Source organism: Mustela nigripes, chromosome 2, assembly GCF_022355385.1.
Source record: "Mustela nigripes isolate SB6536 chromosome 2, MUSNIG.SB6536, whole genome shotgun sequence".
NCBI lineage: Eukaryota > Metazoa > Chordata > Mammalia > Carnivora > Mustelidae > Mustela > Mustela nigripes.
In genome coordinates this window covers 111,240,525-111,267,554 of record NC_081558.1, presented here as the reverse complement: position 1 = coordinate 111,267,554, position 27,030 = coordinate 111,240,525, and the positions used below count along the sequence as shown (strand labels likewise).

Below are 27,030 nucleotides of genomic sequence, written 5' to 3'. Positions count from 1 at the left end.
GAATATTTTCGGGCACTATTCTTGGGCACCCAGTGCAACTCCACAAGAGAGAGACTCTCATCTCTCTTCAGGTCAGTGGGAAGCAGCTCCCCATAGAGAGCATGCTTGTGAACCAATCATGACACAAATGAGCAGGTGCTTCCTAGTACTGTCCCATTAGCTTTTCAGTCCTCCTTGGATACACATTGGAATCACCTGGGGACCTTTAAAAAGAACCAATGCCTAAGACCCACCCCAGAATTTCTGATTTACTTGTTCTGGGTGAAGCCCAGACACCAAAAGTTTTGAAAGCTCCCAGCTGATTCTAATGTGCAGCCAGAGCTGCAACTCCCAGTGCTATAATAGTTCTCAAACCAGAGCGAGCATCAGGATCACGTGGAAGGCATGTCACCACACGGAGTGCTGGGCCCCTGGAGCCTCTGAGGCAGTAGGTGGAGGGGGTTTCCCAAGAACCTGCCTTTCCAACAGATCCCAGGTGAAACTGATGCCATGGCTTTGGGGAATCACATGTCTCTGGGTATTTAAGAAGAGATGTATATGACAAAAGACAAGATCTACTTCTGGGGAAAATGTTCTAAGAAAAAAAAAAAAAAAACCTTTCCCTGTTTCAGTGTTCAGAGAAGAAGTCCTAAACCTACCATCTCAAGTTGTCACACAGTTCCCAAGTGCTCATTCAGGCTGGTAATGTTATATACCGCTAGATACACCTCCTTAGATGGAAATTTTATTTGGTTTATTGGTTTATTTTTTCTTCATATCATCTCATGAACTCTGAAAAGTTAGAGTCATTACTATTGAAAATGATGGTGGCCCTCACTGCTTTCAGGACCATGCCGAAGAATGACTGAAGGTTACTGTCAATGAGTTCTCATTTTCATGACTCAAGAAAGGTTTAACTTATCTATGATCCCAAATCTCAGCATGGAAGCTGAACAATTTTCAGCTTGCTTGAATATTCTTTTTTTTAGAAGTTACTTACCTTCATGGCTGCTGGAGAAATATCCCCCTCTGATGTAGGACGACTGGCAGTTAGGCACTTCTGAAAGAAAAACAGACATACACTCTGTCAGTAGTTTCTGCAGGTGAGTCAGCACATTTCTTGACCTGCAGCCCTGGACAGTCTCCTGCTCCCAGGTCATGTCTTTCTTGTCTTGACCTGGGAGAGAGTTGTCACCCTAACAGACAACATGGGCAACACCATCACCCACCATTTGAAAGTAGGACTCTTGGCTCCTCACCAAAAGAGTGAGTAGGAAAAAATAATGCTTTATTCTCATAACTTGTTCATCTTAGAAATTAGTTAGCACCAACTCTGGGGAGAGGGTTAATGGTAGAAAAAGAAACTTGGCTTTCAAAAGGCCAAGCTTGGCCTTCTGTTTCTACTGACTCAGGGGCTCTAGGGGTTAGACTGGGATGAGGGGTGCTTTAGATATTTCCCAATTTGCTCCCCTTTACAGCTGATAGTCATATCCAATTCTGCTCCAATGGATGAGGGTGTTTTCTGGACCAAAAAGATTTGGGTATTTGAGGTTAGGAAGCCAGTACAAGAGCTGGCAGGAGGGAAGCGGGGAAACCTGCCATTTGCACGTACATTTCCCCATGTTGGAAGTGTTGGAATGAAACCTGTGCTCAAGCGAGCTCTTCTTCGAGCATCAGGTTACCAAGATGTCCACCGAGAGGAAGGCTGGTAGGTTGAGTTGTGCCCATGCAGGACACGAATTGCAGATATGTTAACATCTGCTGAGTGTCTTGCTTTAAGGGAGTGGGGTGGGGTGAAAAACTCGCCAGGATGGATTAAAATGTCAATCCCAAAGGAAAAATGTTGCTGGTCACGCCTGTTCCTGAGAAAAATACACCAAAGCCTTCAGGAGTGCCAGTGGGAATTTTACAAGCTATCACTACCTATACATACACTTGGTAATTTTTTTTAATATCATAAAGCAACAGATGTCTCCCTTCTGTCTCCTTCCCAGCCTTTCCCATAATCCATTTCTGCCTGAATTGAGCAATCTATATACTATCTCCCAGAAGACCAAGAGCAAACTGTATATCCTATTCCATTTGCAAAAGTCGTTCAAATACGTACTGCCCCACTGCTCCCTCAGGTTCTTCAAGAAAAGCACCCATGGAAAAGGCTGAAAGCCTACCTACCACCCTCAAATTCCTTTGGCACCAACTGCAAAAGAAGACTGAAGAAGTTTAAGTAATTTCTGAAAGAAGAGGAAAAGAAGAGGAGGAAACAGTTTCAAAATGTGCAAACTGCAAAATTCCAACTCTTCTTTCCCCTAATGATGTCACTTTATATGCCGGGCCTAAGAAGATACATAGTTAGTGAATGAGTGTGTGTGGTGGTGGTGGGGGGGAGAGCCCCCAAGTACAGCTTAAACTTCTTGATGTGCTTACATTTCTAGACAAGAGGTAACCCACAAACAGACAACAGGTGTCCTCTCCCTGTGTACACCAACAGCCTCTGAAGGACACCAGGAACTTTCCCAGGTGAAAGCAATGCAATAGGGCAGTGAATCCCATGAAGCAATCAACAAGACAGCCTTCTCCATGGTGTACCCAGCACCCCATATAGTCATGACATACCAGGTGCTTTCTCAAAATACCGTTCATTTCAAGAATAGAAAGAATTCCATCCTACGTGTAGACTCACTTCCTTATGCCCATATTGGGAGTTGGTGAGTCTACTCTATTCAAAAGGAAAGCCATAAGGCTAGGGGCAAGGACTAAAATGCAGAAATGATATTTCCTAGGTCCAGGGATTCTAAGATCTTAAAAAAGGGCATCACCATGACTGGATCTTTAGGCTTGGATTCAGAGGTGTCCTCCCCACCACCTCTCAACGCCTACTGCTCTTCCTACCATGGGATGGCTTTTCTGTTTGGTTTTATACTCAGTTGTGCATACACAAGTCTGCTTTACAAGTCTCCTAAGTTCTTTGAGGGTGATTTTTAGTAAAGCTATTCCCTAAAGCTGCACACACAGAAGACAATAACAGCCAGACAGATAAATGAGAGAACAAAGAAAGGAATGGCATGATTTTATGCTAACCTGAATCAACGCAGTAATCCCGGGGCTCCTGCTTGATTCCCATTGGTGACTGGAACCCATGTGCTGGGGGGCCTGGCATGCCTGGGACCCCATGTTCATAGAGTGGATCATGGTATTCTTGTTTGAATCCCTGAGGGGGCGGAGGAGCTGCAGGGACAATAGGTTCTGACATTTGCCGGTGGTAATTGGGGCGAGTATCTCCAGGAACTCCTGATTGAGGAGGGAAGGGGTGGCAGGGTTCAGACAGTTGTCTCTGAAATCTGTAAGAAGAAAGTAGTTACAGTTTTTAACTAAGAACATGATATACGCCTCCTCGATTTAGCATAGGAATTAGAAGTTCAGATAAATGAAATTATTTGCAAAGCACTTATTAATGCTTATTTCTGAACATTTTACCCTCTTCCCCAAATTACATGGCATAGTTCAGACCTCTTGAGTCAGGGAATGGCAAGAAAAAAAAACAATCAAAGCAATGACACATAGCCTTTGTTTCCCTCGCACATTTATCTCACACAGTCCACCTGTACAGTTGGGCCAGATTATGTGTCTAAATATATACGACCACTTATTTTTGCAAATGCGACTAACATATACATATATTTACTACTTCATTCCTTCTTTTACCTGTAGATAGAATTAAATTTTAAAGACCAAAGAGTACAGATTGACCAGTTAGAAAATGTAATTTAAGAAACCCATTCATAATAGTAATAAAAAACAGAAAATCTCTAGGAATAATCAAGAAATGTGCAGGCCATATAAGAATAAAGCCATAAAACTATTTTCTGAGGAAAAGAATGAAAATTTAATTAAAGAGAAAATATTTAGGACTTTGAAGCTATTCTTTTGTTAACAATTATTTTTTAAAGCAATGACTTCCCAATCAACTTGATAAAATGATTCTAAATTTTATTTAAAATATTAAATAATTTTTGAAAAGAAATGATGATATATTAGATATTCACAAATTTTCTAAAACTGCATTAATGAAAACAGCAATACAAGGAATGAAAGATAGGCATAACAAAGGAATTGAAAGGGAAGTAAAAAACTGAGGTATATTCCAAAATTTACTACTTGTTAAAGTTAACATTTCAAATTGGTGTGGGGGGGGCGCGTGGGGAGTTAGGCCCCTGTTTTATACCACATGTCAAAATAAATTTCAAATGGATTAAAGATTTCAATGTGAAACTTTTTTTTTAAAGATTTTATTTATTTATTTGACAGAGAGAAATTATAAGTAGGCAGAGAGGCAGACAGAGAGAGGGGGAAGCAGGCTCCCTGCTGAGCAGAGCCCAATGGGGGGCTCGATCCCAGGACTCTGAGATCATGACCTGAGCCAAATGCAGAGGCTTAACCCACTGAGACACCCAGGAGCCCCTCAATGTGAAACCTTAATGGCAGGGAAAATATATGTGGAAACATAAGATCTTGGAGTGAGAGAAAAGCTTTCTATGCATCATACCAACAATGGAAATCGTCAAGATAAATATGGATATTCCTCATTGTATAAATTTCTACAGGTCAAAAGACATCAGAAACAAAATCAAAAGAAAACAAACTGAGGAGAATGTTTCTAACAGAAAACATCAAAAACAAAAACCAAACAAGCTGGGGAAAAGTCTCTAATAGGTACAGCAATGTTAATACTGTTGACAACAAGCAGTTTTTAAAAATCAGTAGAGAATGACTATCCCAGTAGAAAAAAATTGGTAACAGACATATATAAAGAAGAAATACTAATGATCGTCAACAAAAAAGCAGTTCAATTTCATCAGTAATCAAAAAAGTACTAAGAGAGAAGGGTTTGTTCTGGATACTTGGAGGATGAACAGGTGGTTAACAGAACTGTGCCTGGTACACAAAAAGCACTGAAATCATAGATAGGATGAGATCTAGCTACAAGCACAGCCACCGGTGCAAGCCTCCAACAAGGAAACTGGCTAAGCGACTGAGTTGAAAGCAACAATCGAATATGATATAATACACAAATATTTAAGAACCTGGAAAGATATTTTTGACGTATTGTGAAATAGTTCCAAAGAGCATCAAATTTTGCAAAAATAAAAATTATGAAAAAAGTATGGTGTCATACAAACCTTGGAGAGATCTGCATACTTATATAAATGTGAATACTGCTTATCTTTGGTTGGTTATGATATTAGAGGATTTTCTTTTTTTGCTCATCTACAGTTTAATAAATACACACTATTTTATGATAAGACAGCGTGATAAAAGCCTTTTGTTATTAACTGAGTAGTATTAATATTCTTGAGCTGTCAGAAAAATTCTCAAGTGTGCCAACTGCCCTTTCTCTGTTGGAAGGGCAGTATAGTGAAAGGGAAAGTGATAGACGGTAAATTTTCTTGGCTTCAGTTTCCTTGTCTGTAACATGGGGGTGTATTCTGCATCATAATGCTACTGGAATGACGAAATAAAAATCCTGCCTACAAAGCACAGTTTGCACCACGGCTGTAAGCACTACCAGACTTTAGGAGGATGGGTTTAGAAGTCAGAGATGGTAACCGTCAAGGTGAGGTCTCCATCCAGGCAATACGCGTAAGGCACTGATCTCTGTGTATAAAGAAAAGCATTTGTGAATATATGCCCTCAGGCAGAAAGCAAGAGCTGAGGTTCAGGTTCAGAAATAACCTGTTCACAACAGCAAATTCCAATAGCTTTTTTAAAATCAACAATAGAATCCTGTAATATTAAGGTCTTACTCTAATTATAGCTTGACTCCTATGAATAGTTTTCATAAAATAATTTGAATTTGATTTGAATCAATCTGTGGCAACAGGTGGCCAACAGATTTCTAGAATATCAAGATTTAAAATCTTTAACTGAAGAGATTTGGATGCAGATAAAACATTGTTTAGATCGGGGTTTAGCACGGCACTCCCTCTGTGGGAATCTATACTACCTTACCAAAAGCAGCGCCGTAAGATCATGCCCTAACATGAAGATCACCAAACAATTTTACATACGCTCATTCTTTTATCCCAGACACCAAAGGCCTCGGAATCTGCCTGGTCAATGTATTACACAAGTTGTACCAACTGTAGAAGGTTCGGTGGGCTGAGAGCCTTTCCCTGTGGTGCTGAATGCATTACAGTGGAACTTCATCAGGAATGCGGATTTTCAAGGTTGCTGTTATTTAAGGAAACCCTTCCATGGTCTTTGAAGAAGTGTAAATTTGAAACCCGGGTTTAGGCTTGACATTTAGAATACAGGCAGCAGCAGCACACTGCAAACCTGAATTTTTGAAGAGAATTCTGAAGAAGTGGGCAGAAAAGAAAGACGAAGATATTCTCAAGGCCTTATTTTTATAAAGTACCAAGCCTTACACCGGCAGGAAGGAACAGGAACAAAGGCACCCATCTTCCACACGCTCTTCCCTCCGCCACCATCTTAGCACCTTCAAAGGTGACCTCCACAAATCACTTCCTTTGATGGCTCTGAGAGGGCACAGAACCGCTTAGTTCTGTAACCAGAGCCTCTGCAGCTGGCAGGCCCAAGTCCTTCACTTCCTCCGGGTGCCTAGCTTCTCACCTTCCAGAATGAAACTCTAGAGTCGGCCTGGTGTGGCCCCTTTAGGAAAAGGTACTTCCATATGGGTACCAGCCAGCAGCCCCTGTCCCTCCCCCAAGCCCCACTACAAGGGTGCATGGAGCTTAGAGGCCTGGGATCTGCAGGAGAGAGTCTATAATTGGGATGGTTCAGTCCTGGTTTGTTTTGAGGGAGTGGCATGGCAAAGGAGATCTTAAGGGTAGGTCACAAAACCAACATATTTGGAGAAAGAGTCTCTCAGAGCTTGCTGCTGATAATGGGTTTTATTCTCAGAGATTAGTAAAGTAATTCCGTTCTTGTCCTCAAAATACATTCTGTGAACTTTACTCACTGACCTTCATTTGAACCCCCTTCCCCTTTCCGCAATCCTTTTGAAGTATCTAAGAACGTGTTGTATATATAATACAGCTCTGACGAGGATGCCTCCTGTTTACTGAGGCAGGCAATCATGTTCAGTGGAGGAGCTGCTTGGTTCCTCACAAGCCCCTTCTCCGGCTCACCCCCCTCCCTTCTCCCTCCCACACTGCCATCCCAGCAGAACTCCTCCGTGGTGGCCGTAGTGAACTCACAGCTAGGGAGCAAAAGATTTCTGACTTTTGAGTGAGCTTCAATCCAATAGGTGACGGATGAAGGCTCTTTCGGTGCCAGTTTATTTAAAGAACCAGTTATTTATTTATTTGTCAGATTTATATAGCGCCTTTCCTCCCAAGAGCTCACCCACGCTACCAACATTTGGTTTACGTTATGAAAACCGTTAGATGCTTTTTCTGCATTTCCTTTTCGGTTTCTGCTGCCAACACACAGAGTAAACACAATGCTTGGAGGACGAAAGGAGAAAAGTGTGGATTTGACGAAGGCTACACAGTGGCTATGGGTACCAGGTAAAGTAGCTATGGTCCAGAGGTCAGCTGGGAGATGAGACATAAAATCGGCCAGGAAACCAACACCATGTCCTTAATGTTTCCATTAAGGCTAAGAGAAGGTAGAACAGGGAAGCAGCAGAGCCGGATAAGAGGCTATGGCCGTGAAGGCAGAAGATTCCGGGCTGAAATCCAATCTTTACCATTTACTGGCTGTGTGACCTTGGGTGAGTTATGTAACTGCTCTGAGCCTCATTTTCCTTGACAGTAAAGTAAGGATGACCAGGATACCCATCCAAAGTCTTGTTGTAAAGATTACAAAAGCTAATGCATGAAACAGGGCCCGGCTAACTGTTAAGTTTTCCTTACATTACTTTCTTCCTTATTTTTTTTAAACAATATTTTTTTAAATTCTTAATTTATTTGACAGACAGAGATCACGAGTAGGCAGAGAGAGAGAGGAGGAAGCAGGCTCCCTGCCAAGCAGAGCGCCCAATGTGGGACTTGATCCCAGGACCCTGAGATCATGATCTGAGCCAAAGGCAGAGGCTTAACCCACTGAGCCACCCAGGTGCCCCACCTTATATGACTTTCAAACACCACTGTCAACTGTCCCAAATCCTCCCCCACCTCCCCTCCACCCAACAAGCAAAATTCAGAAGCTACACAACTGTACAGGGAGATCTTAAAGAATCGGGAGAAAACTATCACGCACACATAAAAAGAGTCCACTAGTTGCCTACCCGATATCTACTCTCTCAGAATAAAAATGCTGATTTTTATTCACATTTATTTCATACTAACGTTTACTTTCCTGCCATATACCAAGAGCCAGACGCTGTTACCAAACAAAACTCGAACACTCCCTAAAAGCACACCACAGAACTCTGAAAAAGCTCTCAAGGCTCTGCGAGGTCTGTCAGCACTGCCGCAACTCAAATTTGGCCCATCTAAACTGTGATAAAACATTGATAGATGAGGAACAAAATATGTCCTTTAAAGGCCTAGATGTTTGTCTGATTTCCTAACATCAAACACAGAAAGAAGGATGGGGATGGAAATACAGGATGTCCTCAGAATATCAGGTGGTGAGAGTGTTAGCTTTATATGTACAACACTAATGCATCTGATGATGAAAAGATTAGGGATAAAGGGAGCTTCACACGGTAAGAACTTACCCTTAACCAATGAAGCAACAGAAGTTTCTAAGCTGTGGTATCTGCATCATTTTAGGAAGATTCCTTTATGGAATGTGAAAACTATCTTTAAACAGTGTCACAAGAGCTAGCATTTACTGAGCCCCTTCTCTGTGCCAGTATGATGTCATTTAATCCGCCCGATGATTCTATGTGGCAAGTAACTACCCTTCTACCGTTTTCAGACAAAGAAACCAAAGCTTAGACAAAGTTAAGTGCCTGCCTGAGGTCATGCAGATAGGAAGTAGCAGAGGGGGGATTCAATCCCAGGCCCAACTCCAGAGCCTATACTGTTTCTGTAACTACTTTTAAATACTCTCTTGATGATATTTAAATAAAAATCATATAGTCCAGACAGCTAGAAAACTCCCATATGTTTGGAAATTAAGAACTATATTTTTAAAGAACTGCAGGATTGAGAGAAAAAATAGAAAACACTTAGAACTGAGGTTTTAAATCAAATCAGAATTTTAATTTAAAGCAGAACTTCAGGGATGCAGCTAAAGCAGGACTTGGGTAGGGAAATCAAGTAACTGATTGTATAAAGCAGGACATTCGGGGGAGTCAAAAGGAAAGCTACGAGCAATGACTTCGATTAGCCATAAACCATAAGTGATGACCTGAGACAAATGGAGTATCTGGTGACCCCAGCCTTAGGAGAAGTTTTATTTGCTTACATGTTATACTATACAGAAAAAAAAGCTAAAAAAGTAATGAGTGAATCAAACCAAAGAAAAGAAAACCAAAACAAGGAAGTAGAAAGAATAAAAGATTTTAGTAAGAGCAGGGAGAAATCAATGAAAAAGAAAACATCTCATAGAGAGGATGAGCAAAACCGATGTCAATTTGTTGAAAAGACAAATGATATTGTCTGCCAAGGACTAACTAGAGTTTTTATGGCAATTAATTTTAAAACTCAGACAAAATGGAAAAATTCCCAGAAAAAGTAATTTACTAAATTCACTGAACTAAATAGAAATTCAGAGCAAGACCAGAGAAGTGAAGATGCTTAACCGGTAATTAAAAATCTGCCCACAAAGAAAATATCAGGCCCAAATGGTTTTACTGGTAAATTCTTCCAAAAATTCAAGGAATAAAGAATTCCAATTTCACATGAACTATTCTGGTATACATAAAAAGGAGGACACCCCACCCCCCACTCCTTTGATGAGAATAACTTCAGTGCTAACACCCAACAAGGATAATATAAGAAAAAAAATTATACATTATTCTCAATCATAAATACAGATGCAGAAGTCCTCAATATGTATTGGAGAAAAAGTCCAGCAATGCAGAAAAGGTAACACATAACAAGTAAGTTAGGTTTAGCACATGAATACAAGGCTGGTTTCATATATAAACCAAGGTAACTCACTACATTAAATGGAAGGAGAAAATTCAGTTGATGATGTCCATAGACAGAAAAAATGTTTGATAAAATTCAATATCCATTCATATTAAAAACTCTGAGTAAACTAGGAATAGAAGGAAATTTCCTTTAACTCGACACAAACAAAATAACTAGGGTAAACATGGGGAAATGCTAAAAACAATCCCTCTTAAGATTCAAAACGAAAACACCCCCCACTCTAACCATTAGAAGTACATCAGCCAGTCTGTCAAAGAAGGTTCCATTAAGCATCTCTGAAACTCAGTTTTGGATCCCAAAGTGAATTGGTGCCGCCATACGTAACATGCTATTAACAGCAGTGCGTGGAGAGGAGATGCGTCAGACACATTCACTTCATTCCAGGCCAGGCTACAAATATGACTCACAGTCAGGTTCTTCCCTCTCTAAAAACTACAAAATCTGAAGGACAAAAATGAACAGCAATTTATTGGGGATGGACTTTAAGGGAGGAAGTAGAAACAACAAGAAGCCTTGAGTTTATTAAATCTCTTAATCTGCACAGCATCTTTAGGGAATGAATAGTTATTGATCTAACCCCAATTCCACAAAATGTAAGCTCATTCCTTTAAGCTTTGAAGACTGGATCGTAAACACTGAGGGGGAGAATTTTCCCGAACAGGTTAGGCGATTCGCATAACTGACCCTTTCTTGGTGACTCTGGGACATTCTATTCTATCAATTCAGCAGGACAGCCTATGACAATACTGATCCCTTGGGGAACATCAAGAAGCAGAGGATTTTTCCACCAGAAGTACTGTCTTAAATGTTGTCATTTCTTGAGATCTGCCTCTTGATGCTGAGTGAGAGAGCAATGTATTCCAAAATTTTTAGATGAAAAATTTCCTAGTGGAGCCTCTTCAGTTGAATGGTGGGGGACTACCTCAACTCGAGATGTAATGAGAAATGGTAAAACAAAGAACAAAATCATACCTAGCCAGTACGATGGGTATAACATAGGAACATTTTCTAAATTTCTCCACTCAGCCCATGTAACATCATAAGCAACATGATGAAAAAACTTTTGAGATTGGGATGGCTGAATGAAAAAACACGCCTCCTCTTTAAGGAACAGCTGGTCTTTAAGGATAAATGGAACATGTCTCAACATGCCAAATTACATGTTAGTCCCCACCCCCCCTTGAGGGGGAGGAAATCACGAATCTAAATCATGGCTTCCAAACACAGTATTTATCTTCTAAGAATAACTTATGAGTTGTGAAAAATTATATAGTAAGATTATATGGAACATTAAGAATGTATTTTTGAATAGATTATATTTTATTTGTTTAAAGCATAATCCTCGCAAACTACTAGCACTGTCAATAAACATACACTGAGGACAAGTAAGATACTGGGCTAAGAAGGTTCTAAGTCATGGTTTTTAAACCTCAGAAAGTTTATTCAACTGCAGAAATAAGGCACACTGTGAGCAATACAAATAAGGTAACTGTCACAACATGAGTTTAGACAAGTAAAATAGGAATTTAGTAGGATTTTGTAATTTAAAATAAGGAGAGAGTTCTGGTAGTTTAAGAAAATGTTAGCAACCTTCCCCGCCTCCAACCAAATCATAACCAAAACAAACAGTGCATGCTTTGTTTCTAAATGTAGGCCCCTATAGTTGGCTATGTGACCATTAGGAAGTCCCTTAGCTGTTCTGAGGCCTGATACCCTTATCCGTGGAATAGGTTTTTTTACTCTGCTTTGGTTAGAGGATTGTTAAAAAGCTCAAATGAGACTATTTGCCCAGGTGCCTGGGTGGCTCAGTTGGTTAAGCATCCAACTTAAGGATGATGATCTCAGGTTCCTAGGATCGGGCCCCTCATCAGACAGTATGCTTATCTCTCTCCCTCTGCCCCTCCTCCACTCATGCTCTTTCTCTCAAATAAATAAGTAAAATCTTAAAAAAAAAAAAAAAAAAGATTGTATTTCCTTCATATCTCATATCTTGCAAAATACCATATATTTTGTTAGGGGGTTATTTATTAAAGTAATATTCTTAGATTGTAATTAAATAAAAATTTAATTTTTCTTTTAAAAATAAATTAAAGAACAAACTCCAGTTACCAAAAAAAAATGATCTGCTCCATTTTAGGCAGGCATAATCATTATGAAAGGTGGGATTATGAAGCTTGTTATCATACACAAGATGCAGGGTCATATCATACACAAGATGCCCAGGGTCCTGGGATCTCCTAAAGAAGTGCAATTACTATGACTTTTACAAAATCAGACCAGGGATTTTAGTTTGCCCCATTTTCTGTGTGTTCTCCAGTATCTATAAGCAAAATAATTTGTCATGTCTTTGATATAATTTACATCACCCAAATATCACATGGATACCATCATTGAGAACCGATAAGGGCAATAAGAACAAAATTCAGAGTACTGGGTATTTGATGCTTAAGAAAAAGGGGGGCTGGAGTAAGGATGGGGGTAGAAGAAACAGCTGGATCATGTTTTCTCAAAGTGTGACACTAAAATATCCAGGCCACGCCCCAGACCCACCAACTCAAAATCTGGGGCCAAGGAAGGAATCTGCATTTTTAATGAGCTCCTGTGGGAACTCCTGTACACTCGCAACCTGGTGGCTACAGTGCCTTAGGGTAGAAGACTGATTTTACCTAATTTAGGACTAAATTTTACCAATTTAGGACTTTGCCCTTCACCCCAATTCTCCCAAGGACCTCTGTATCAGCCCAGTGTGTGGGGGGTCTTTTTATTCTAGACCCACAGTCCCAATGGTAGAGTGTAGGGGAAGTAAGTCTACGATACACAGGCAGACGTCAGGGAGGAATCTTCCCCAAAAAGAAATACCTGGTTTCTGGTTCCTGCCTCTCTCTCTCTGGACACCTGAGGGCAGATACTCCTATATTTCAGGGATCAAACCTCCCCTTTTGGGGACAGAGGGCTGGGTAGCCTGGTGACAAACCTATTTCACCTTGGAGACTAAGGCTTCCTGTCTGCCAGGGCTGCAAGAGGACAAACATTCTCCTTACACAAGCCCTCTGGATAAGAAACAGGATTGAGGGGGAACTATGAATAAAAGAGACTGAACATGAAGTAATTTTCCTTTACACATGATATAACAAATACAAGGTTTGTTAAGTATTTCAAATACCAAATATATGACCTCCCTCATCCCTCCTCCTCAATTAATGATCCCTGCAGAAAATCAGGAAGATACTGTTTAAAAAACACAAAACTAAAAAAACTTTAGAAATAAAAATGCTATCCAGGCCTGAGTGCACAAACTGGCAGCCTTGCAGAGTGATTTTGCCCCAGGAAGTTTTGTTTAGTCTGCAAAGTGTTGCTGTTGTTTTCAATTTGAATTAGTTGCCAACTTAAAAAAAAAACCCAAAACAAAAAAAACCCAAACCCATACAACCTGGAATTTTCAAATGAAAATCCAATTTCTGAATTCTCCCGAAGAAGTGCAAGGCTGTTAACACGGTAATAAACTGGCAAAGCTCAGTGGTAGCTATCTCCTTCAGATGAACTCCCTATTGAAACCGAGGCCCGCTATTGAGACACTTGAGTCAGTGTTTGCCTCTTGGGACCCATGTATCATTGGTGTTCATGGCTCTTGGCCTCGCTAGGGGAATAACAACTAACCAGCCAAATTATGTAGTTCTTTATGGTGACTTTCACAGCAAGGGGGAAAGAGAATCAGAATCAGACAAGAGGGGCACCTGGGTGGCTCAGTGGGTTAAAGCCTCTGCCCAGGGTCCTGGGATCAAGCCTTGCATCAGGCTCTATGCTCAGCGGGGAGCCTGCTTCCTACTCCCTCTCTCTGCCTGCCTCTCTGGCTATTTGTAATCTCTGTCTGTCAAATAAATAAATAAAATCTTAAAAAAAAAAAAAAAGAATCAAACAAGAATGTCTGCTTTCTTTTTGGTGTTTCATCTAGAAATAAAGTGACCCCTGAGTAAATCCTGGGATGTATGTGGGTTGGACCAAGCCTGAGGAAGGTATACTCCTATATCCTCCCTCTCCTGCCCCTTGGCCCCTACACCCAGGCAGGGCAGAACAAGAAAGTGAGGAAGGAAATACCAGTCACCATCTTGAGACCCTTGGTAACATCACTGACAACTCCCTACCTATATGTCTAGAGAGACTTGAAATAAAAAGATGGGTCTCTAGAACACCCTTTATAAAGGAAGGCCCCAGGCAACCAAAATTCTAGAATACCCAGATAATGGATTTACAAGGCTGGGACCTAAGATGTTAAGTTTGGTGTTTTTCGAGTAGGTTCCCTTTCCACTTTAGTTTATTTGATGAATGAAAGACTCTGGGCAAGTTATTCCTGATGTCTCAATTTCCTTTTTGAACACAGGACCTACCTGGAGTGAAAACAGAAGATTTCTATCTCCAAAGTAGGTAATTACAAAAATGTCTTTAGTTAATTCCCTGTTAAAATATGTTAAAATCAGATGAATGATAATATGTTTTGTAATTTAGCAATTTTCCCTAGTAACGTGAGTAAAATGTTAATAAAGTATTTGTAGGTAGCATAAACCAGGGTTTAATGCTAGCAGGGAGTATCCAGTGAGAAGCCACAGCCCTCAGTGAGGGTCAACAGATTGTATAACCTGGTTCTGTCAGTCTTCTTCCTTCATAATGGGGGGATGGTACTAACGATCTCTCCTTTATCTACTTCATAAATCGTCTGGAGTACCTCAAGAACAGGGTGCTATATAAATGGGTCACATTCCTGTCATTTGTCTTACCTCGCAAGACGCCTCAATGCCATGAGAACGATATATGTCCCTGGGAAACATGACTAACTGCTTCCTTTCTCCTGGTGGGGCACAAGGGAGGGGATGAAGGCAGTGAAAGAAGCCCAGATCAGCACCCACCTCTGTTCTGATGGATACTGGTTTTCAGGCATCATCTTTGGCATCTGCAGGGGCTGATGTGGTGGCCGGGGGACCGCAAAGGTTTGCTGCTGTGGTCCAGGTTCAGGAAGCGAGTGAGGGGCAGGGGCGGGGCCCACACCTGGTACTGGGCCCGCTGCGGGGGCGTGTGCAGAGGTGGGCAGAGTTGCCTGGGGTGGGGGGAACAGGGAGTTCTGATGGGTAGGTGACAGGGGGGTGGTGGGAGGAGTTAATGGCTTGAACCCAGAGGGAGGCTTCCGATCATAGGCACTGTAAACAGAAAGAGAAGGAACCATTAAGCCACGATGAAGCCATTAGCCTGGTCGCTGGTCTGGCAGGACAGCTAGGCTGGGTGGCAGGCCACATTGCCAGGAAATGACAGCATTAACATAGTTAAATTGCTGGCAGCCCTGAGGGAATATTTGTACCTCTGAAAAGTGACAAACACACTGCGTCACAGAGACTTGTTTAACACTTCTAGTGATTCTTCTCAAAGATAATTTTAGCCTCTGTTTCCGGTTTCCTTTTTCCCCCTTCTAAAAGCACTCTCCATATATGCCATGTGTAGGGATGGATTGGGGGGGCAGAGTTTGTGCCCTGGGGGGTTTCTGGCCCCCTCTCCCGAGGATTCCAGCGTCCCCAGAAATTAGGTTCTCTGTGGAAGATACATTTCTGCCGTAACATCACTTGAGTTAACGACTCTTCTCCCCCTTTCCCAGGCAGATCTGTGTTTATCTTCTAGAGCAAAGACTGATTTAAAATTAAAGCTTCATTCCTGGGGCCTGGATATTCTTAAGTAAAGGGCACAGGCACGGGGACTTTTTCATATATTCTGATTTGAAGATTACTTCTTTGGTGCTTAAAGTTCACATTAACATATGATAGACATGAAGAAGTATATATTCCCTCCCTAGAAGCCCCAGATCAAATATCTCAGTATTCAGGGTTCTTTCCCTCAGGAGGGCTCAGTACCCCCTGCGCTCAGTTCCCCTGCAGAGCCCGTTTCACAGTTTAGCTTTTCATGTGCAGCACAAAGGCCCCCATTTGTACCAGCCCCCATCTAGAGGACGACATCGCCCTGAGAGGCGACTCTGAGCTCTACTCTAAGTGTCTGCTAAGGGTCCTTGAAGCAGCCTGCCGGGGGTCTCCTTTCCGGCTGGCCCTTCTGTGGGTCCACTTACCAATAGCTGTAGAGGCACTTTTCTCCATAGTTAGCACCGAGAGCCTGCTCGTGGCTGCAGGATGACAGCTCCGAGGAGGGGCTGTGCAGCTCCCGTTTGATCTTGGTTGGAGGTGGGGCGTGAAGCACCACTGCAATCAGAAAAGGGTTGGGGCCGGGTGGGGGGGGGGGGAGGCAGAGAGAGGATAGCTGATTAACAGCAAGCACAATGCTTTCCTTCTGTAACCCCTGTCACCAGTGGATGGTTCTTGGAAGTCATATTGAGTCACATGCGGGGGAAAGCCAAATGCTGAAACACAGAGCCTTCCATCTAAAACCAATGAAAAGCTCTTTCAAGTCGGAAGTCATCATCTGACACTTTTAATTAGCCGTGTCTTTATTCCCCCATATCTGTGGTGTTGGGTCTACTTCCTTAAAACTCCTGCAGGGGATGGTTTGTCCAGAAAAATGCAGGTGCGACAGAATACCAAGGGTTGCAGACATGGAAGAAATCTGTTTCCAAAAGGAACAAAACAGCCATAGATACATTGGGAGACAGTACACATTAACTTACCAAAGGCTTGAAACTGCTCTGGTAAGTATATTTCTTATTCAGAGGCATATAAATTAAATATTTGACTTTTTAAAAGTCCTTCCTCAAGCAGCTCTAAATATCAGCTCTGAGTAAGAAATACTGAGCTTTAAAGGCATTTCAAAAAATTTAAGAGCAAAGAAATACAACAATGGCCCAAACCTCAACCTTAGCTAAGGCTAACTGTGTAAGGACAAGTCCTGGAAACCTTTGTGCTTATGTCTGCTCTGTGCCTTTCCTACAGACCAACCCCTGAGGGTAGGTTTTCATAACCAATCTTTTCAGCTAAGTGCCAATTACTTCTCCAAAAGCGATGAAACAGTACACAGAGCTCTTGCGTAACGTTCGGAAATAAAGTGCATATTCCTTAAGTGATTCCGAGAGGGCAAAGTTTTTTCAAATCAAGGTGACTTACAGGGTAGCAAAATGAAACAAAATAAAACCAGGTTTGCCTCTTCTGTCTCATCTAGGAGCTGACTCATTTTAGTGAGAGCATTTTACCCAAAGTAGAAGGACAAACTCTAAAAGACGCTACACCACGGGGGCTGTTTGTTCCTTATGAGTTAGGATCGCTGCTCCCAGTCCAGCTCTCATGAAGGGTGGGAGAGAGACGAGTTGCCAGCAACTCTCCACCCTATCAAAGGTCTCATTAAATAGCTAACCACCCTCACTGCCCTGGTATCCCACCAAAATTGAGGTCTGACTTAGTGCTTGCCCCTAGAACACTTTCAGGAGCTTAGTTCATTCTTAGTGATGATACCAGGCAGAATTAGCGAAACAATCATCTGTTTTCTGCTGAAAAGATTGAACAATCTTCTGGCCAATGCTTGCTCAGGTGCCATTTACAACCCCAAGTTCAGGTCTCCGACGTGAACAAATGCGACAGATGACTCCTTCACAGATGACAAGTTTATAAAGCAAAGTCCTGCCAGTGACTGACTGGAAAGGACAGGTTTTTATAATTCTTTTCCTACATAATGCCAACTGCTTTTCCTAAATACATGCAATAAGTTCGGAACTGGAAGACTATATTTAGAAGTCATTAGAGTCGCTCTCGTGATTTTTTGATGGTGACATCATGGCAGCAACCCTCAATTGTTATCAAATGTTTTCAGACATTCAGACACAGAAAATGGCTAAGCTTGTTGTTGTGAGAATGTTGTTAGTACATGAAAAGGGAGAGTCAGACAGCTTGACACTGAAAAGCACTTCTCCAATGCAGTGGTATTCTGGTGGTTCTCAGCACGGTCCCTTTGTCATTGCCTCTCATTAGCCTTCTGCCATAAAAGTTTTGGAAAAATCATGAAGGAAGGTTGATGATGCCCCGGTGTAAACACAAGTTACATGTCCTTGAAAAGTCTACTTTTCTTTATCTAAAGAAAATCCTTTCTAATCATGACTTTATCTACATTTAGAAAGTTAAAAATTTATGGTATCATCAATTTTTCTATTTCAGGTTTTGGAAATGTATTGACATTTTCACAGGATTATTTAAAAAGTTACCAGTTCTGCTGACAAGACGAACTCCAGAGGGTAAGCCAAAGTTGTCCGGAAGGAAACATTTTTCTAATGGCTTCAGGAAGAGCATATACCCATTTTGAAAAAGAATCTAAACTGACAGCTAAGCCTGATGTCCTGATTTCTTCAGATCTACACAGTACTCTTAGTGTGTAACCTATCATTTTGCCTCTAAAGTAAAATGGCATCTTCTACTACACCCCAAACTGTCTTATACCTGGAATCTTATGTTCTCTACACAAAGGAGGAGTTCAAGAAATATCTGGTGAGTGCTATGGTCTGAATGTTTGTGTCCCCCCCCCAGATTCATATGTTGAAATCCTAATCCCCAAGTAATGGTATTGGCGGAGGTGGGGGGGGGTGCTTTGGGAGGTGATTAGATCATGAGATCATGTGAGGACAAAATAAGAAGACAGCCTTCACCTGACCATACTGGCACCCTGATCTCAAACTTCCAGCCTCCAAAACTTTCAAAATAAGTGTCTGTTGTTTATATGTTATCCTGTCTGTGGATTTTGTTACAGCAGCCTGAATGGACTAAGACAATGAGTGACGGAGTGGATTGTTTCCAATTAATTCTTTTAACCTTGAAGGCTGGGACCACTTCTACCCTACAAGGCAAGGCAGTGTTAGTCATAAATATGTTTTCCCCAGGAATGAACCACTGCAAAGAGAGAGAAGAAAGTAGAACATGGCCAGAGGAAGAATTGAAAGTTCCACAGGTCAGTGAAAAGACAATCATTAGGGGCCATTGGAGTGGTAAGGAAGAAGGCTCAGCTCTCCAAACGGACTGCTGGGCCAGAGGATGTGTGAAGGAACCTAATTATGGCATGCATTAGTCAGAGATAGTGGTGTATTTAAAGCAGGAACTTAGAAGCCCAAGGAATGCTCCTTGCTTTCAGTCTGCTCCCTCCTTTGTAAAATGAGATATGTGATGCTGCCTTGAGAAATACAGAAAATGGCACAGCACCTTACAGTGCTGTGATGTTGTGTAATTACACACTGTGCTTTCAAAAATAGAGTATTTAACTTCGCACAGGCAACTTCCTAAATGATGACAGAGACCTAAGACTACAAAGCATGGCGACCTACTGGAAAGAAGAAAGGTCATGAACTCCTGAGGAGGTTGGCGAAGAAATGCCAAAAGAGTTGACTAGGTAAGCTGATAAACATTTTCTACAATTAGAAATTTTGAGTTTAAGCTCAGAGTTACAGAAAATGGGCCCAATAATCCCCGCTGAATACAGACAACCTTTGCTGTTATAAAGATACCATTCATTCATTCATCCATTCACCCACTCACTGCGCATCTTCTATGGGCTAGGCATTCTGGAAATGCTGGGGACAGGATGTATGCCCCACAGCCATGGCCCCTTTTTCATGGCATGCACAATTTAGTGAGGAATCTGACTTCTAGCATCATCTCTTAGATGCACTTACAGTTAGACTAAGACCACACAGTCCTCTTCATTCAGGGTCCTACATTTATAAGGACTGTGAGGCCCAAAGGAATTAAAGTAATTGCTCAAGGTCTTGGAACTGCTATTAGAGGGGAAAGAAAGCAAGTGTTTCTGTCATTTCAGTAATCTATGGCACTGACAGAAATGGGAGACATTTTGCTCACCCACTTCGTACACTAAAAATAGAGGACACGAACCTTCCCCTACCCCAACAAAAACAAAAATATCACATTACACCTGGTGGAGAGAAAGTACTCTAGAACAAAGAAAAAAATGAAATAAGTACTAAAACCTCTGGAAAAGAACAAGGTAGACAGACAAGAAAGAGGCAGCCAGACAGACCCCTTAAGCATTTACTTTGTGATAAGTTGCTCTTACATACATAATTTCAGTCCATCTTCCCAACACAATGAAAAAGCTACTTCTAGTATTCCCTTTTCATAGGATAGAAAACCCAGGCTCAAAAAGGTAAGTAATCTGGCATAGTCTCTTAGCTGTAAGTGGTCAAGATTCCTACTTAAACAGTGCTTAGTGACTCTACCATATTGCCTCCTGAGAGAATCTGCAAGAAAAAGACTAAATTCAAAAGGTATTAAAAGAAATGGGGGAAGAGAGAGAAAAAATACACCACCTGAGAAGAGAGCAGAAGAATACTTTTTTGCCAGCTCTCAGGGTCCCTCATGTTTCCTCTGCCCTCATGTTTACTCTGCAGTCTCCAGCGGGAGACACACCTGATACACCTGCATCCATCCAACTCATACCTTTCTTGTCCCTAGGCCACCAAAATGCCCAAGATCCCTCTTTCACTCCTATCTTGAACCAACATCTCTTGACTCCAGTAGCCTTTACTTCTTATCAATCCTTGTCACCCATTCCACCTAAAAGATCTCCTCTCCCTTCTATAATCCAGCTGACCAATATTTTCTGCTTATTAAGATAGCCATAGGAATTTGAAGACCTGGTATCTTCCACAGCCAGTCACTGACTGGCCAGATCCCACCTTATGGCCATGGATACCATCTCTCTGCCTCTCCTGAAAGTGCTTCTAGATAATTCCCTCTCAATGCCACCTGTGAGGCAAGAATACTTTGAGTGAGCTAACTGGACTCTTACTGAACTTCAAAAAACTCTGTTAAGGATCCATATACTATGAGACTCTCTGCTTGTCAGGGGTAGGAAAGATAAGGATTCCTGTTTAACCAGATTTAAGTCTGTAGCTATGGACGTGTACCACAAAGTACAATATATTGCTTTGTAGACCACCATAACACCATTTTAAATCGAGGTATTATGTTCAAGATCAATCAACTTAACTTTATAGTTGGTTTTCTTATTAGGGAACTCTTTGGGAGATTTTTCTATCTGACACAAAAATCAAGCCTGAGGGACTCCTGGGTGGCTCAGTTGATTAAGCATCTACTATTGTCTCAGGGCATGATCCCAGGGTCCTGGGATCAAGTCCCACATCAGGCTCCTTGCTCAGCAGGGAGCCTGCTTCTCCCTCTCCCTCTGTTTACTGCTCCCCCTGCTTGTGCTCTCTCTGATAGATAAATAAATAAATAAACAAACAAATACTTTAAAATCAGCCCTGATCTTAGCCAACGTAATAAGGCAAGAAAAATAAATACAAGGCAAATGGATTAGAAAAGGAGAAATATAACTGTCATTATTTAAAGATGGCCTGATTTGGCATGTAGAAAATACAGAAGTATCCCCCAAATATAGGAATCAGTAAACTAATTTACCAAGACCAATGGCTACAAGCCTAATACAAAAAAGAACCATTTCTGTATACACGTGAAATTTAAAAAATAAATTTACAATAGCAACAAATGACATCAAATGCCTAGGAGCACATCTAATAAAAGACATGTAAGATGCCTAAACTGAGAACTATAAAACACAAGAAAATAAAAGAACTCTCAATATATGGAAGGATATATCATGTTCATCATTTAGAAAGCTTAACATTATAGCGATATGAATTCTTCCCAAATTTATCTACAGGCTCATTGCAACCCCAAACTAAATCTCAGCCCTACACAGAAATGAGAATAAAGACATCCCAATTACATTGACCAACGTGGAATCTCACAAATACGCTTAGTAAAAGCCAGACACAAAAGAGTACATACTGCGTTAGTCCATTTATATAACATTCAAAAGGACAGGAAACTAATAGATGGTGTTTAAGGTCAGAATGAAGGTTACCCTGAGGGTAGTGCCTGTTCAGGGGGCATAAGGAGTCTTCTTGTGCTCTGATAAGTTCTGGGTCTTGATCCAAATGCTTGTACAGTTTGTGAAGCTTTATTATCTATACATCATATCAGTCAAGTTTCTCTGTTTTTGTATTGTTTTTTAGTTTAATTCCAGCATTGTTAAGATACATGGTTATTTTGGGAAAACTATGGAACACTCCACGAATTTGCGTGTCATCCTTGTGCAGGAGCCATGCTAATCTTCTCTGTATCATTCCAATTTTAGTTTATGTGCTGCTGAAGGGAGCGCAAGTTTCTCATTTTTAAAGCAAGCAGCCCTGCTCAATAGCATCATTGAGTTAATACTTATTAAGAATTCTCAAATTTTAGAAAATCTTTCTTCTTTGATGGTATAGAAACAGCCTTCCAAAGAAATAACCCAATTGTTTTGAAATAGAAAAAATAGACAAACTGGCCCATTCAAGAGAAATAATAATTCCCTCTGCTGACAAAATCTGTTTCCTGCCCACAAGTACAGGCTTGTGGACTCTGTCCAAGGCAGCTACCCCATGCCAGTGCTGGCAGTGAACTTCACTATTACAGCACATACGATCAAAACAAAGGAAAACACTTTTGTTGAATGTTATGATGAACGACAGTTTGATTTAAAAGGATTTTTTTTTTTTTTAACTAAGACAAAACCCACCTCCTCTAATACGGCTTTCCTTCAGTGTCCCCATAATCTCAAAGTCTCAATTTGCCACTAACTTTGTTGTGAATACATATAACATTCACGTAGTTATTGAGAGTTAAAGAAATTGCTGATCAGTGATACTGCAGTCTGAGAGGGAGAAAGACTAAGCCCATCGTTATTTCTCCCACTTCACACACAGGCTTTGCCTACTTTCCTGTTTATGGTCATTGCTCAGGTTTTGTTTTGGGATTTTCCTCCTCTCGTACTCAGTTTCAGTACCTTCATCTGGAGCAGACTCATCTTTTCCAAATGAGTTATGCAGGCCTGCCCTGGGGGGAGGACCTTATGTGGTCACACTCGACAGCCATGATCTTCTTACTTTACACAGAAAGCTGTGTGTCATGACAAAGTTGGTCAGAACCCCAACACCTGCTTCCAAATGGCATGTCCATGAGGCTACATCTTAGGTGGCCAGCCTATGTCTCCAGAGCTTCTCATAGCACTCCTGAATGTGGAATGTAGGTAGTCGTGGTCAGAGACTTCTTGAGATTCTGGAGTGATAGTCCTACAGTGAAGGTCTATTCTTGAGCTTTACTATTCCCTTTGCCCCAACTTTAGGCACTCTTCCTTTCTTAGACCACTACCATCTCACCTCATGTCCCTCCACAGTAAGGAAATACGTACTGTTTAGTTCAAGAGTGGGGAGGTGGGAGAGCCCGAGACATCTGCCTGTATTATTCTTTGGTTATGGCAGTGAGTAGAGCACGAGGAAAGAAGGCAGGGGGAAAACCGTCAAGCAGAAGGACATGGGAATATAAACAGGATGTAAAATGAACCAAAGAAGCCACCGGGAAGAGCAGGTGTGATCTCTTCTCTCCTCATGTACCCTTAATTTGTCAGAGTGCCCCACTAGCAAAGACCAGAGGGCTTTAAGGTACCAGATGTAGTATCCCTTGGGACCTGTGGTTTGAAGAGCACAACAAAGCCAACAGGCTTACTTTCCAATGTACTGCTGCCTTTCCTTAGCTCTGGCCTTTTTTGGACAAATTCTGAGAAAAAGTGCAAACAGCCAGTTAGTAAGAAAAAAGAAGTAGAGAGAACGAGGCTTATTTTTTAAGTTCTACCTTATTACCAGAAGAGGTCAGAAATAGGTCTTTATTTTAGGGCTGAGTAGATTAAAAATTCATTTCAAGCATAAAATGTATTCCTAATGTTTTGATATTCTTTGTAATTGCTATAGCACTACTAGTGAATGACAAGGACAGGAGATAATACTCTGTTCTGGGAGCCAAGAAGGTTCGAGGGAGATAAAGTAAGTGGATAGGTTCTGGCACTTAAAAGAGCATCTGGAAAAGGAGACGCCTCTTGGATTTCCAAACCAAATAAGAAACATGCTCAAACCCATTTGAACAGTTAACATTAATTCTGCCTGGCAACAGTTTCCAAAAATAAAAATTTGAAATGTTATCAAATGTAGTTAGGGGGCACAAGTTCTAAAAGCAGAATTGGAGGAGGTATGGGAGAATGTGCTGTTTTCTTTAATATCTGACACAGCTAACCTTGCGAAGTTTAAATTTAAAAAATTGAATATAGTGAAAAATCACCCATAAATAGTAAAACCAACTATTTAGTAAGCTGTGCTAAAAAAATTTTAATGATTCCCTCAAAAGCCCTCTCCTCAAACATGCACAAACTATCTCTGACCTAAATAGCTCATCTGACTCACTGTTCTTTTATACTAGTATTTTAGGGTCAGTGTAATAACATGGGTAGAAGAGTAAGGGAATCAGCAACATAGGATATTTCTGGGCCCAAGGCCAGCATTTTTGTGTGTTGTTTCCATTTCTATGTATCCTTTAAAAATGTACCTCCCCAGGGGCACTTGGGTGGCTCAGTTAATTCTTGGTTTCGGCTCAGGTCCTGATCTCTCGTGAGATCAAGCCCTGCATTAGGCTCCATGCTTAGGATGGAGTCTGCTTCAGATTCCCTTTCCTTCTCTCTCCCCCTCTATGCACACACACACCTATGTTCTCTTTCTTTCAAATAAATAAAATCTTTTAAAAAAGTACCCTCCCAAAACAACTGTCTAGGACCCTTCAAGAAAAGGTCAATGTTATGGGGGGATAAAAGGACAGAGTGTTGTAAAGAAGATAAAAGGTAACAATAAATGCAATATGGGATTCTTAATTGAATCTAGATCAAAAACAATATTAATATCAGCTATAAAATATATTTGGGGGACAACTGGGGAATTCTGAATATTACTGTATAAAAATTAATTTTCCTAGGCTCTGTAGAATAGCCTTAATCTTTGGAGATGCACACTAAAGTATTTAGAGGTGAAATTCATGTCTGCAACTTGCTTTTGAATGGTTGAGAAAGAAAAAAATAATCTATATACAGAGAAATGAAGCAAATATAGGAATATGTTTTAAAAATCAGTCAATAAGGGGGTGCCTGGGTTAGTCAGTTGACTGTCTAACTCTTGATTTCAGCTCAGGTCATGATCTCAGGGTCAGGAGACCAAGCCCCATGTTGGGCTCCATGCTCACTGAGGAGTCTGTTTGGGATTCTCTCCTTCCCTCCCCTTCTGCCCCTGCCTACTGTGCTCTCTCTAATAAGTAAATCTTTAAAAAAAAAAAATAAATAAATAAATAAATCAGACAGATGTATTCCATCTCCTCTGAGATACTTGGAGGGGAAAAAATGCCTTTAACTTATGGTTGACTAACAGGTCAAAAGTAGATGTGCTAAAAACTTCAAAACCATGCATTCACACAAGTAAAAAGTCACCCCTGGCTCATTACCAAATTGGAAGGGTACTATCCTCTTTATCCTTGACCATGTTTGGATAATACAGCTTCAGGAACTAAAATTACACAAAGACAAATGTTGGTCACATTCTAACATCTAAGCCAGTGGTTCTCAAATACTTTTTGGCCCTGCTCCACTTAGAAAGGAGAAAGGAACACCCAAGAGAGGGCAAAATGAAAATCACCACTTCTACCATCATGACTATGGCCCATGGCCACCTTCACCATTGTCTGGGTAAAAAGACAGTAATTACATAAGTACAATACATTAACAAAAGTAAAATCTATCAGTAATTCCACACACATATCAATACACACATAACAGAAACTAAAACATATGCCCAACTCAAGACCACAGAGCATTCTTGGGAAAAGATGGAGAATGTCTACCCTTGTAAATATAAATGTGCAACAGGTTTAGAACATTACCAGAACAGCTGGACAACTCCTTAGATTTTATCCCCCCAATCCTCAAGAGGACACAGTGTAGTCGTCACCAATCTGTGAAGATTGGCAGAATAAAAAAGAATTAAAGTCCTCTTCCTTGAGGTTCTCTTTTGTTCTCTTGCTTTCTACACAGCTGGTTTGGCTCCTTCTGTCCATAAAGGCTGAGCAGAGCCAGGAGAAACAGCTTGAAATGGGTGGCCTTGGCTTTTGGTGCTCGGAGCATTAGGGAAAAAAGGCACAAAGTGTCTGAAAGGACAGTGTCATTGGACGAAACCAGCTTACCCAGCCAGACCAGCTAGAAATGCAGATGAAAGCCCTAAGTTGTGTTTTAAAGGGATGCTGGCTTGGACAACCACCTGTGCATTTGTGTATTGGGAATCAAGGATGTCAGCAGGACTCTGGTGTGGAATCAAGGCTCTCTACACAACTCATGGGAGATATGAAAAACACCGGCAAGGCCAACACCTAGGTGAGCACACGCGCACAGGGACTAGGATTTCAGGGCAGACTCCTTCTGCAGGCTCTGCAGGAACAGCTTCATTTGTCCTGGACAGAGTCCTACATGGAGAAAGCAAGGCATCCTCCCTGGAATAGATTTGGTCTCAGAAGGTAAAGGGAAAGTTCTCTTTAGGATTGGCATGGTGGCAATATTCAGGATTTTAGATTGATGATTAATTACGGTGGTAGGGGTGGGGGTTTACGGTGTTGTTTACTCCAGGTTATTTTTTCCTACTTATCTTGCTGCTAGTTGGGGACCAAGGGACTGAGTATTATCACCCTGGTGGTATATTTCTGGGCCCCAGGGTACAGAATCAACCCTGAGGTAGCAGAATTCATCAATGAACAATTCTAGAAGCCCTTCCTAGACGGCCAATATTATCTTCTCTACAATAAATATCACAAGAGCCAAAATAGGAACTGATAAAGCTAGTTCCCAGAACATCTGGCTTCAGGAATCAGATTTCTTCTATGCAGTGGGAAAAACCTAGTCAGCAAAAGAGAGGCTTCAGGAATTAGAGTGTGGACCAAAAAAAGCCAAAAACAAAAACAAAACAAAACCCAACAACAACGACAACAACAAAAACCCACTTTATTTTTCATGATTTAGAGCTAGAAACTTGGGGTAATAGAATAAGCTCAAGAAAAAAAGACTTTGACCTTGTTATCATGACGTGGAC

General features: G+C 41.2%; 1 protein-coding gene and 1 non-coding gene across 2 annotated transcripts in view; both read right to left on the bottom strand.

Moving 5' to 3' along the window:
* Nucleotides 1–27,030, bottom strand: part of ETV5 (ETS variant transcription factor 5) — a 57,942-nt gene that overhangs the window by 14,373 nt on the left and 16,539 nt on the right. Inside the window, exons 6-9 of the mRNA XM_059391336.1 lie at nt 16,153–16,282; nt 14,954–15,241; nt 3,058–3,317; nt 980–1,039 (exon numbers count right to left, since the gene is read on the bottom strand). Of these exons, the coding sequence (XP_059247319.1) occupies nt 980–1,039; nt 3,058–3,317; nt 14,954–15,241; nt 16,153–16,282 (738 nt within the window). The remainder of the gene's footprint in view (nt 1–979; nt 1,040–3,057; nt 3,318–14,953; nt 15,242–16,152; nt 16,283–27,030) is intronic.
* Nucleotides 22,102–22,208, bottom strand: LOC132012653 (U6 spliceosomal RNA). Its single transcript, XR_009402658.1, has one exon. It is a non-coding gene; the product is annotated as a U6 spliceosomal RNA (small nuclear RNA).